This window comes from Paramormyrops kingsleyae, chromosome 3 (genome assembly GCF_048594095.1).
Source record: "Paramormyrops kingsleyae isolate MSU_618 chromosome 3, PKINGS_0.4, whole genome shotgun sequence".
NCBI classification, from domain to species: Eukaryota; Metazoa; Chordata; class Actinopteri; order Osteoglossiformes; family Mormyridae; genus Paramormyrops; species Paramormyrops kingsleyae.
Window position 1 is genome coordinate 37,254,405 of NC_132799.1, and position 12,832 is coordinate 37,267,236.

The following is a 12,832-nucleotide window of genomic DNA, read 5'->3' on the forward strand; positions in this document are numbered from 1 at the left end:
TAAAAATGTGAAATGAAGGCACAATTACACAGGTGGCTTTATGATCATAAATAAAAGATGGCAGGGTTACCATTTAATGGATAATAGGATGTCTAAAACATCACCATCAACAACAACAATTATCATCATCATCGTCATAATCGTCGTCACCATCATCATCATCATCATCATCATCCATATATGTAAAAAACACTAAAAGCCCGCGATTTGTGAAATTAGTATAAAACTGACCGTTAGTTGTGTATGACGTGTTTTTCCCGCGTATTCCCTGCATATTCCTTTTTACTGCAGTTGTAATTAGCTGGTGTGCAGTGTTCTGTCTTTTCTTTCATATTCTCATTACGTGTCTCTTATTTACCCTGCTCAGTAAATGCATCTCGGGATCCGTCATTTTCCAATGTCTTGGCAACGCCGCTCAGATGTTATCAGTTTTAATTCAAACCCTCTGCCACTTAAAACAAACCCAGCACCTCAAACTGTACAGCGCAAGACCCTCTCCGCATCTCACTGGCATATTACGTCAAGCTGGGCATCCTTCATTTAGGTTACTTAGTTAAAGTAAACTGAAGTTTGACTAAGTGTTATTACTGTGATATTAATATGAGATGCTCTTTAACGTAATGTTTTGTTTTTTAAACGGCAAATGTACGGATTGAGAGCTCATGTGGATAATCTACAAATTAACTTGCAGAAGGGCTGTATAAAACAGCCTGTGAAACTTCACTGGTTTTATAAATTTTGTTTAATCTGCAATGAGGTGTGAATCAAAAGAGCGAGCGTTTAACCTCCAGTGAAATATTTCATTTCCGTCCACTCGACCTCCCACATTGATCCAACCACATATTCATAAGGCAGCCGACAGTGGGCGCCGATAAAATAAGGTTGATACGGATCAAACGAACATCAAAATCACCCAAACAATAGCCTATATGGTTTCCTCTCCCCGTTTGAGTTATGTTTATTTTCTATACGATAAGTATCATGATATCAGTGTTGCTCTGTGTGAGTGGGGTCTTTGTCTTCTGCTCAAACATTACAAAAATGTTTTTTTTTTCTTCTAAAATCTTTATTTATTCCGGAATTCATCAGAGTATTCGAATTATAGTCTTAAAGAAAACTTAACGGCAGGCAATTTGCAAGAATCTAGGAAGACTAAGTGGAAAAGTAATTATAAAAAGACGGGCCATTTTCATTACAGCCTTTAGAACAAATGAGTAACATTTAACGTTTACACCCTGCTTGGCGACGTTCTGGCGCTCCAAGGACGACCGAGTTGGGCTAAAATGTCCAGAGAGCCTTTGGAGAATGCAAGGCTGCGGCTATCATGTTCGCCGTATCCCCCCACACGGGGCTTCCATTTCAAGCCCAACTTGTCCGCCGTCTCCTCTAAATGAGTGTCAAAGAGGCAAATATCAAATAGCACAGAGGTCAAGCCAATTTGGTCAAGTTTTTCTACGTATCTTTCTACCTTCAGATCCACTGACCAGTCTGAGACTTCAGATGATTGATTTAGTCTAGATCAACAAATATGAACCGAGTCTTGCTCAGTTCACGCGTTTGCCTTTTAGAATATACGCTAATTATGTCAGTTATGATTTATTTTGCATCTATTACGTACAGTTGGCCTTACGTAATCTACATCGACGTGTGTTTGATTTACTCATATGATGTCAGAAATTAAATTAATTGACAGTATTTTTTCAACTCATTGTCTTTACATCTCTGTCATAATTACTTGTTATTTTAGATTTGTATTACCCAAAGCAGTAGTCTGTGGTATTATAAGAATATTTGATTTGACTTGCCCACATATTCATTCAACTGCCACTGAAAATTCATGGTCAAAATTCGCGCTTGTTTCCCTTTTCGTGTATTACTGCAAAATTGCATTATTATAATATGACTGAGACAAATGTGGTATTACATATAGGCCTACAAATGCAAACAAATATGAACAGTACGTGTTATAAACCATTCACAGCATTTAAGACGCCGACCTCTATAATTTTAGTTGCCCGTAGGCTATATGAGAGATAAAGAACTTATTTGAATATAAAATTAATTATGACAGTGGTACCTGCCGACCATTTAGACTTTAAATATGTGCTGTGTTTTCAAACACAATTTTGTCAGGAAAAAAACAGCAAGATTTAGGAGTTGGTTTTGATTGACACGCTGTCCCCGGGATCATGTTTTAATCCCTGCTTCACTCCAGCCTTTTCATAACTCATTTCCCTCCGCGAGATGGGGACTCTGATGGTTTCCACGGAGACGGCGATAGCGTTAAGCCATTTCCATGTCTGCTCAGAGGCCGTCATTTCGCGCCCGTAGCCCATTTGCAACAGAGGTCGTCACAAAGTTATCCCCGAAATAGCACATATATGTGCCGGCACTTTTTATCCATTTCTTTTATTTAAAAAAAAAAATCCACTGACGCCTCTGAGGGGGAGATGAACTGCCCAAGTATGATCAAGACACCGACTACCGACTATAGCCACTGTTCGGCCTTGTGTAGATGCATAATGGCCCTACCTACTTCCCCTGGCAATGACAAAAAAGCTTCCACTTCACATGAAAACACTTTACAGAATCTGCAAACTAACCATTCAGGCATATTCCGTTTTTTCCTGCGATACGATGCCCCTACAATGGGCCTACAATCTATGATGCTTGGAGTAGTCATAACATGAAATGGTCTATAAGAACACTGAGTGGCCATACAAGAGAGAATTTCCCTAATTGTGAACCCTAGGGGGTAACCTTGCAAAATTAATTGACCTTATTTAATTGTGTGATCAAGAGAGGTCCCAGGGGTATGCGATCTAGCGTCACAAATTGCGACTATATTGTGACACTTTAATCTGACTCTGGATCAGTTTGATCTATTTGCTTATATTAGTTTGCATTAGGAGTCGGCAGACTGGGGCACAAAGTCACTTTAACGCCTGACTGTTGCACCGGTTGAGAGTGTTCATCCTTCACTTTTCCCCTTCTCAGGTTACTCTTTACAAGGCTTACTTTACCGTAATTGCAGATAACAGGAAACTCAGATGTCTTAAGTTAAAACAACCCAATTTAATCTTTACCACGAAAATGTCATAACTAGAATGAAATATAATTTGCAACGATTACTGCAAAACAATGTCACCCACGAAGGTCAAGGCTGTAGCAATATAGGCGAAGTAATAGGTCTGGTTCACAATGCGTTATGTTTCACATACAAAGACGAGCAGTAACTGGTGGAATGATTCACTTTGTCAAAACTGATCAAATCTCAAATTCTTTAAATGATATCTTTCTGGAACATCTCGCGCTTGGACACATGCCTATCAGACTGACTGCATTAAACCAACGTCTTGTGCAAGTGTTATTATCAAACTAATCCCTGATATTCTTGCAGTTTTACATGGCGCCAAGAGACTTTTTATACCCACAAACCACAGACTATTGTTTACTGTATAAACATTTTAAATGGTATTTAAATCATTACATGCCCAAACAATTACTCAGCACGTATTGAATAAGAATACAAATAAAGGAAAAAAATCCTGTAAATATATTTGGCATTAATCACAGCGTGAACTGTGAAAATACATTTAATAGGAAAAGCAATTTAAACGCAACAAATACAACTCTCAGGTTAACTATAATCATAATTCATTCTGCAATGTTTTGCGTTTAAAATGAAATCAAGATATGCGTGTTTTCATATGAAGTTAGATACGTCCTCTTGTTCTACCCGAACAATTAATACTCTGCACAGCATCTCTTTATAGCTGCTAGAAAAAAAAAACTTCTTGTATCGGTTTGTTATATTGTACTTCACTACTTTATCAAAACAAAATAAAGTCGTAATACCTTTAAAGTAAGGTCTGAACTTGCCATGTATGATGAAATCTGTATTTGAAAGCAAAATACTATAAATATATTTTTAACTTGATATACTTTTTGAGTAACAGAAGTGTGTTGTACTTGAGTTGTGGAATATATCGTTTTTTACACAAGTGAGTTTGGGCTGGAACTTTATAAGTCTATAATTGTCATTTATATAGTTCAATCTGTTATTATTATCATTGCTAGTTGCAGGCGTTAGGCGTTAGTATATTACAATATATTTCATATATTTGTACGATATATATATATACTATCAAATTTTTGTTTAATGGTTCTTTTCTCTAGCCTATAAGTTTCATTTTATTATATTTTACAGAAGTATCTGTCTATGGGTAAAGTTCAAAAGTCAAATTCAAAGATGTAGGTTAAACTTTCAACCAACATTCATTTACAGCAAAACGGCGCGAGCCGCCAGGAGTCTCTGCTGTTTTTTGAACGGCCAGCAGGTGGCAGGTCATTTTCCAACATGTACATTCAGGTATTAAATTTGTAGCGTAAATTACCCGCATTTACCGTCAGACCGATACGTTTCTCTACAATACACATGAAAGCGTCGCACATTGCTTAGCCTACAAAACACACACACGCACAGACATAAATGGTGGGGCAATTCTCACTTCAAACGGAATAACACGACATATACATCCGTAACCATATTATGGGTTGAATTCAATTTGCACGAAATTCATGCATATACGTTTCAAAATAAAGTAGGCCTACGTATAAGTTTTAACTGGTTGAATAAAGGGTACGACGAAACAACAGTACATGCAGTGGTTGAGCTGAGCAAAGGAAATAAAACATATGGTTGTCTAAATTAGGCCTACTTAGAACGACCAGCTATGTAAGTATAGCAGTTCACTTACGGTTAGATTGTTTTTTTTGTCGTAGCGCGAAGTTAATGTAACCAAGGATATCACGCAATCCAACCCAAAATGCCATAACTAACAATTTTCCTTATTCAATAATGATTGGAATACTCGCACACCAGACCCCATTTCCAATTACAATAATCTGACCAAATTTTAATTTCCAATTGAAAGGGATCGTTAAACGACAGACTATCATTAGACACTTTATGATGTGAATAGGCCTACATAAAATCATGTCATGACTTGCATATCTGCAGTATAGTGGGCGTCATTTGCCAGTGCTGCAAGTTCTACAGTTCCTTCAAATATATTTTATATGTTTAAAGTTATACTTTTAACTGAGTTGATAACAGTTTAATTAATATGTCTGAAATCGGAAAAAGATGGTGCATATGCAGAAATTAAATTTGACTATGAAAATCTTATTTACTTATACATTTTTAATTATTTCTTCGTTGTTGTAGGTGAATTGTGTTTTGGAAATATCCACCCTTATCAATCATTTACTGATGAAAGTGAAGCTGCATTAATTCGCTTTGGTGTCTTGTGTTGTTCGAAGTAAGTCATGATTAAATTACCGTATTATTTGTTATGCCTTGTTAACCCATAGCATATTTGTGTAGGTCTGCATAATGTTACGCGATGTCCCTTTCGACTAATCGTTTGACTAAACTGCAGCGACCGTAGGTGATGGAAACCTTGGAAAATACCTCATGCAAAATTAATTAATAAATATTAGAAAACATTAAGTATTAGGTACTCACAAGTAGTTACAATAAGGAAGACCATTCATGTCATTTATGATGGTAAGCAATACACAGGTGAAAGGATATTATCATTTATTTTTTATGCAATATAAACAATTTATTCAAAGATATTTGTACACAGCTTTCAAGGTTAAGGGCTGTGTCGGTGGTGTGTGTATGTCAACAAACCACACTTTACAACTTTGTAACATTGCTTGTTAACAGCAATGTTTATACATGCCACATCTGTTCATTTGCTTTTTTAAGTTAAACGTATTTTCTCAAAATAGGCTACTACCTGGTGTGTTTGTACATGAAAAAGTAGAAGGTCATTCTGCCGCAATTCAAACTAAACAAACGCGGATAAAAAGCTACCAGATAAAAGATAATGGTTGTAACTGTTTAAGATAAAAGCACCAAACTGTTGTTTCTGAGCTAGTTTGATGTCATAATAAATTGCACCCTTCTGTGTGAGCCCAAATCCAAACCACCAAAGACTGTCTTTCATTTCACTTGGTTATCTCTTCTACTTTGCCTTCCACTGAGCTGCTGAATCTATTCACTTCATTTTTTTATGGTTTCAGCAGGGAATCGAAAGCTATGGTTGGCAAATCTCCATAATAACTATACCAAGTAAGATATGGTCTGGTGAACACCACACAAGATAGAACACCTGAGAAAACTGTTTCAAGCTGTGGTTCATTTTTCTGATGTTATTTCCCAGTCCATGGCATGTTTAATGAAATGCGTAAGATGCTAGATGCCCTCAGTCTGGGTGTGTAGATTTTGTGTGTTCTTTTCTTGTTGGATGGGTTACCTTCAGGTACTCCAGTTTCCTCCCACAGTCTGAAGACATGTACTTCACATAAATGTCTAAATTACTCATATGCCCTGTGATGGACCAGCATCGTGTGTCCAGGTTGTACCTCAGTCTTGAGCAGGTTAAGTGGTTGGAAAATGGATGGACAGATAACATGCTAGAGCAGGAGGGTCAAACTTCAGTCCTGGAGGGCCAGAGCTTTGCTTAGTTTGACCGCAGATGATTCAGCTTAAGAGCTATGTTATAACTAGCACAAGGAGTTGAATCAGGCGTGTTAAATGAGGGGAAACCCAAAAATGTGCAGGACTCCGGCCCTACACCTGCGTGATAGAGGGTCACACATGTTGAAAGCTCACGGAAAAGGTGATCTCTGCATCCATGACAGGAGAAACAGCAGTCATGGGTTAGCATTCTTGGGGCAGACCAAAAGCAATGTGTTGATTGAGGCAAACACCAGATCGTGGCAGTGACACTGCAGTGTGGTTTGAGTCACTGGCGCACAGCCGCAGTGGAATCTTGACAAAGGAGGAGGGCCACAAGTAATACCTGCTTAAGTTTGTGAAAGAGCATCAGCAATTCACTTCTTATTGTGCACTTATCTAAGATTCATGCTCTTTGCAATTTTGATATAATACAATATTTTTAAAAAATATTTGGCCCTAAATTGGTGAAAAATCTATCCACGTATATAATGCAATACAATTGCTGAAAATCTACATTTTAAGTCAAAACATACTATTGATGTACCTGAAAGGATACTCCCTGTGGTGTTTCATAATGCTGTGACTGTCACTGGTGGAGGTTTCTGATCATTTAAATGGTTTCTCTGGCTCCTTTATGATTACAAGCTTGTTTTCGAACATCCCTCGAGAGGTCTGAAAACTTTGTCAGAGGCACGGAGATGATGCTGAACAGAATATCAATTTTATACTCAAGTACACCTCTTTGTGCATTTTCATACACTCCTCGGATCATTATCATGCTGGAATGTTTGTTTAGTGCCAAGTTCATGGCACCTTAGCACACAGGTCTTTGCCAAAAGACGGCACAGATCCATCGCTCCTTCAGTTTAATAAGGGTGCCGGGATCAGAAGATGCATAACAGCCTCAAAGCCCAACAGATATGACTTTATTCTTCACAGAGCATATTCCTCCCAGTGCGAGCCACACCGTTACACAGAAATACACAGAATAACAAACACAGTGCATAGGAAAGAAATCTGCAATCAAAACATAGTAAGACAGTTGTTGCCATGGAGAATCCATCCATGAATCACTTCCATTTTCAAACCTACTTTTTCAGGTGAAGGTTATGAGTCACTGAAGACTGTATAGACACATTTTTACCACACCTTTTTCCAATTAGATTTATTTTTGCAGGCATCCTTTCACATGGGAACATGAATGACTGCAGAAAACAGACACCTGTAAGGTGAAGTCTCTCTGCAGGAGGGTGTAGCAGGTATTATGGAATATTCTCGATGTGTAAAGCTGAGGGTGTCTACAGGGAATTCCCAACAGCAAGGAATCATCTGGACTCTAGGGAACCCAAAGTTTTTTTTATATAAGCAATTGTAGGAAATCAGTGACTCCATTCCATAGGAATTAATGGGAGTTGGGAATTTCAATATGAAATATAATTGTTTCTGGACTTTGGAAATGGACACAGATTGCAGCGGATTACAGGCAGATAGTGGACCCTATTTACAGGGAGCACAGGTCATAAGGAAGGGGTACACCCTGGATAGGTGGGGCTGGCAGAATGATGCTGTGGTTGGGCCCCTGAGTAAGGCCCCTAACCCCCAACTCCAGGAGCACTGCACACTGGCCGACCCTGCACTGTAACCCCCATGCCTGCTGTCACCTGTATATGTATCTGTTTCACATATGGGGTAGGTAAAAAGAGGTTTTCCCCCACGGGGATCAATAAAGTTTCACTACTGTTTTATACCATTACATGATATTGGACTTTCTGAACTTTCCTGACAGCTGCAACTGTGAATTTGTTTTTGTGGCCACAGCGCCCCCTGCAGGGCCAAACACCTGTGCTTGCGTGGCCATGACCCCCCCAGGAACCGGCCTCCAAAGGACCATACCGTCCTACCAAACCCGAATTCATCAGCAGGCCGGACACAAAGCATTTCATCCAGCACATAAACCCCACCAAAGACCCATAACCCGTCTTCACGGCCCAGAACGGCCCGAACGGCAGCCAGGATTCAGCATGGCCTCTGGGACCCGGAGCCGGTGACCGGCAAATGGCGAAGGAGCACCTTCATTTGGAACGTGGAGTTCGGACACTTCCACTTAGCACAGTTTACGGCAAAACTGTCAATTTTATTTCCTTAATTTTCCATAATACGTTAAAAGCCAAACAGGGAAAAGAAAAGAAAAAAAACACAGATGAGTACCTGGCAGTGGTTGTCACATTACCTGTGAGAAGTTAATATTTTCAAAGCATTTTGTTTAAAAATATGTTGCTCTTTTTATTAATTTAATCATTCTGACTATAGAAAGCAATATCATACAGGCCTTATGAGTTGATGACAGCAGAATTCAGCACATACAGTATTTATAAACTCAAAATATATATATATATATAGGTAATTGTACTCATGGAAAAAAGACAATTCATTAATCATAATCAAATTAAGCTGGACAAATTAAAAGCAGAAATTCTGGCACATAAAAGGTTTTTAAGCTTTTTTTGTTTAACAACACTGCGGATTTGCATGGATTCCAAATGCATACTTAAAGGAGAAATTCTTTAATAACAATATCAAGTAAATAAAATATTTTACAAAAAGCAGGACTAAAGAAAAGCAATGTGATAACTGTGAGAAAAAGCAACAAATACAAGCTTCTTTTTAAAAAATGTACAATAATTACAAAGAATCATTAGTTAAAAATGAATAAGTGAGTAACAAAAGTAGTCAGGCGTATAAGAAAAGATTTGATTGGGATGTCCTATGTACATTTATATACACAAAGTCAGCTTTTTCTATGTACATGAAACATCTTATATGGCATATTGCAGAAAGCACATGGCCACCTCAGGGTCTTTGAGCTCATTGGAACTGGAGACGGGTGGGAAAATGCGACTGGATATCCAATCATGTAACAGGTTAGGAAGTGGCTTCTCAGTAACACACAATGCGATTGGGTGGCTGGTCAGCGCACTTTGTGCTTCCGCTTTTTGTGTTTTTTGTCTTTCTTCTTGCTGTCACACTTGATACAGAACCACTGGACATCCTCAGGAGGGGCAGCAATGAGGCCGACACAGGGCCTGGGGGACAGGGGGGTTAGGGGAGAGAGAGGGGAAGGGAAGAGAAGAGACAATGCTCAGTTGCATGCAGAAGATTGGACAGACTAGGAGAGTTTTATAGACAGTCGTCCTAAACTTTAATTTCTAGTAGGTTCGGACTCAGGTCCTGTCTCTGCCAAGCCAACGGACACGGTTTGGTTCATTTCACTGCTGAATATGCCAGGATACCCTATAGGGGCTGGCCAGTCTTATCCAGAAAGGGCCATTGTGTATCCGGGTTTTCGCTGCAACTCCTTGGCAGAAGGGCTGATTGGCAGAAGTGTTCTCACACCTGGGCTTGGAGAGCTGACCGAAAGGTTATCCCAAGAACCTGCACACGCACTGGCCCTTCGTGGATAAGACTGCCCACTCATGAGCTAGGGAATAAAAATACATATTTCTGTGCGCCTCTAACACCAGCATCCAAGCAGCTCAGCCTGCTCCTTACATGAGCTGCACGCCCTGACTTAAACCTTACGGCCCTCCCTAGCTGTGAGACGCTGCGCATCCCTGCGACACAAATGTTCAAACACATTTAGCAAAATACTACTAGCTCAATATATTACATGAAACATCTCTCAGGTGATGGTTTCAGGTATGGTGGAAAACAAATGCTACCCGTTATCGCTTATCATTACTGTTTTTATTTTTTACACCGAAGAAGCAGCTGAAAAACCTCTGTGGTAAAGAGCAGTCATATTAACAGTCATATTAAAAGCAAGAAAATTTGCAGTAGTAATAGCAGTAGTAACAATAGAAATAATGACAGCCATAGTATTGTTACTGCTGATGCTTATGCTATTACTATTAATGTAACTACTTTTGATTCTAAATAATAGTAATAGCCTAAGCACAGTAACAGCAATAGCACAAACACCCATAATAATAGTACTAATAGTTAAGTGAAAGTGATTGACATTTTTGACACTGCAGCACACAACAATGAAATGTGTGCCTTGCATTTAACTCATATGTGACATCGTGACATGGCAATTTGTTCAGCATCTGGGGAGCAGTGCATGGGGGCAGGACCTTGCTTAGACTATCTCAGCGGTACCATGCCGATCAGGGATTCGAACCAGCAACCTTTCAATCACAAGTGCGCGTCCCATTCCATTAGGCCACCACTAATATAACTGCCACTAATAGCAGCAAGAGTAAGAACTCAGAGATGCACAATACATCGGTTAACAAACCGGTTCAAAATCAAGGTACCAGCATCAGGCTGGGTTGATTTTGCCAGCTGATATTTAAACTTCAACCTTCAAACTTGCACCGTAGCTAAAGACAGCTACTGTCTACAGGAAGATGACTGTATTGGATGATCAGGCATTTTCTGTAGTGGAGGACAATGGATTTTGTTGGCTTGTTCTCCATTTATGAGAGGTCTCAAAGTACTGGGTGAGAAACTAATACATTAAGGAAGGTTTTCCTCTGCTTTTCTGTGGGAGATGTGGCTTAAACGCAAGACGCCCCGGTGTTGGTGACCGTCCGTGTGCTGCAATCACAGAAGCGACAGGCTTAAAAGTCAAGTGAAACGTCCCTGTTTGGACAAAGCCAAGAAGATCCGCTCCACTAAGGGGTCTTGGGGCAGAACAAGCTTGGGGGGGGGGGGGGTGTAACTGACCCCCGCCTACACCGGCTCTAGTTTACACGCCGCATCCCTCGATCGGGAGGTAAAATGACGGCCGTAATCAGACTTCCTCAGTCCAAACAGCTGAGGCTGCGTTCTGGCTTTGTTAAAGGCAGGCCTACTGGAGTCATCGCTGAGCATCCTCCCCAGCATGCCCTGCATTCGCTTCCCGATAGGTCGGCCTGTTTTAAAAGGCCGACGCCCACTGTCCGCCAGGCCTCACTTCAAGCCCCAATCGATCCTTCTCATCCTCCTCACACTCCTCCAACACACCATCGCCATTAAACAGGCAGCTTTAAGAAAATATGTTTCAGCCATTAAAAGGTCAATTATTTCAAGTGAATACCAGATGGAAACCTTTAAAAAAACGGCGCACAATTTTCAGTAATGACTATGGTCTTTCCATTCCGATCACCATTTAGATAAAACCCGTCAAGGTCCAATTATTCTTACAAATGAAAGCTTGGGACATGACAGATTTTCAAGTGGGTAGAACTTATTTAATTGCTCCTGCCGAACTGGATTCTGGAATCGGAGTTTCAACTGGAAGACTAAAACCAAAGTTCTTACAAAGGATGGTATATAATTAATCCAGTAAGAATCAGGAGTCTTGCTATACAGCATTAGGACTAAAACAGGATCAGACTGATTTACTTGCCCGCTGAAAAGCAACTGATTGAATACGAATTTACCCAGTTGGGCTAACTGGTTTAACTGAACATCATGTCTACTGAGGGAAGACCTTCTGAAGTGTATCAGTGGAACGAGAGCCCTTACCAGTGGTACCAGTCGTCGCAGTCGTCGCACCCGATCATAGGGCTCCCGTCATCTGGTTTGTTGCACCCAGGGCAGATCCAGATCTGGTTGCCCCATTCGTCTCGGATCTTTAAGCGAGAATCACATGGGAAACAGGATTAGAGAGGAAAACCAAGGTGTGACGTCTGAATTTCGCTGGGAACGAAGGGGTGGGAAACACAGGAGTCTATGAAGAACCCATTACTGGACAGCTCAGAACCTACAGGAAATCCATTGCTCTACTTGCCCTTTATCAACCAGGATTCAGGGAACCACCTGTAGACCACATGGATGGGGGACATCCTGACAGGTGAAGACCTGACCTTCTTGGAGCCCATCCCGGTTCAGCTGTACTGGCAACCAATCTGGAGCAGAGTGGCACTACAACTCACCACATAGGTGCTGACGGTCTCGGTGATTACGCTGCGCACGGGCATCTTGGAGGAACTGGCCGAGGGCAGGGACGAGGGTGGCAGAGGCAGGCCTGGGGCAGGGGAGGCGGATGGTGGGGCCGTGGGGGGCGGATGGAGAATCAAGGGAGGTAGTGGGAGGACCGGGGACAGGACTGGAGCGGGAGGTGGCGTGCGTGGCCGGCTGTTAGGTCCGGATTTGGCAGTGGCGGTCTTTGGTGCTGGGGTCTTCGCCACAGGGGTCTTTACCTCGGCAGTGGGGACCACCTTACTGATGACTCTGGGGTGGCAGACAGGAGGAAAATGTGATGTCAAACAAATTCAAGGTCTCTGGTCTTCAATGGTTTTTCTTTTCTAA

The 12,832-nt window shown here is 40.8% G+C and overlaps 1 protein-coding gene across 2 annotated transcripts in view; it reads right to left on the minus strand.

The window, feature by feature from the left end:
* Positions 1 to 7,444: 7,444 nt before the first annotated feature.
* Positions 7,445 to 12,832, minus strand: part of LOC111838730 (transcription initiation factor TFIID subunit 3-like) — a 36,614-nt gene continuing 31,226 nt past the window's right edge. For both annotated transcript variants that reach the window (XM_023801988.2, XM_023801989.2), the window contains 3 exons: positions 12,457 to 12,754; positions 12,047 to 12,153; positions 7,445 to 9,618 (listed from right to left, as the gene is read on the minus strand). In XM_023801988.2, the coding sequence (XP_023657756.1) occupies positions 9,504 to 9,618; positions 12,047 to 12,153; positions 12,457 to 12,754 (520 nt within the window). In that variant the 3' untranslated portion in view covers positions 7,445 to 9,503. The remainder of the gene's footprint in view (positions 9,619 to 12,046; positions 12,154 to 12,456; positions 12,755 to 12,832) is intronic.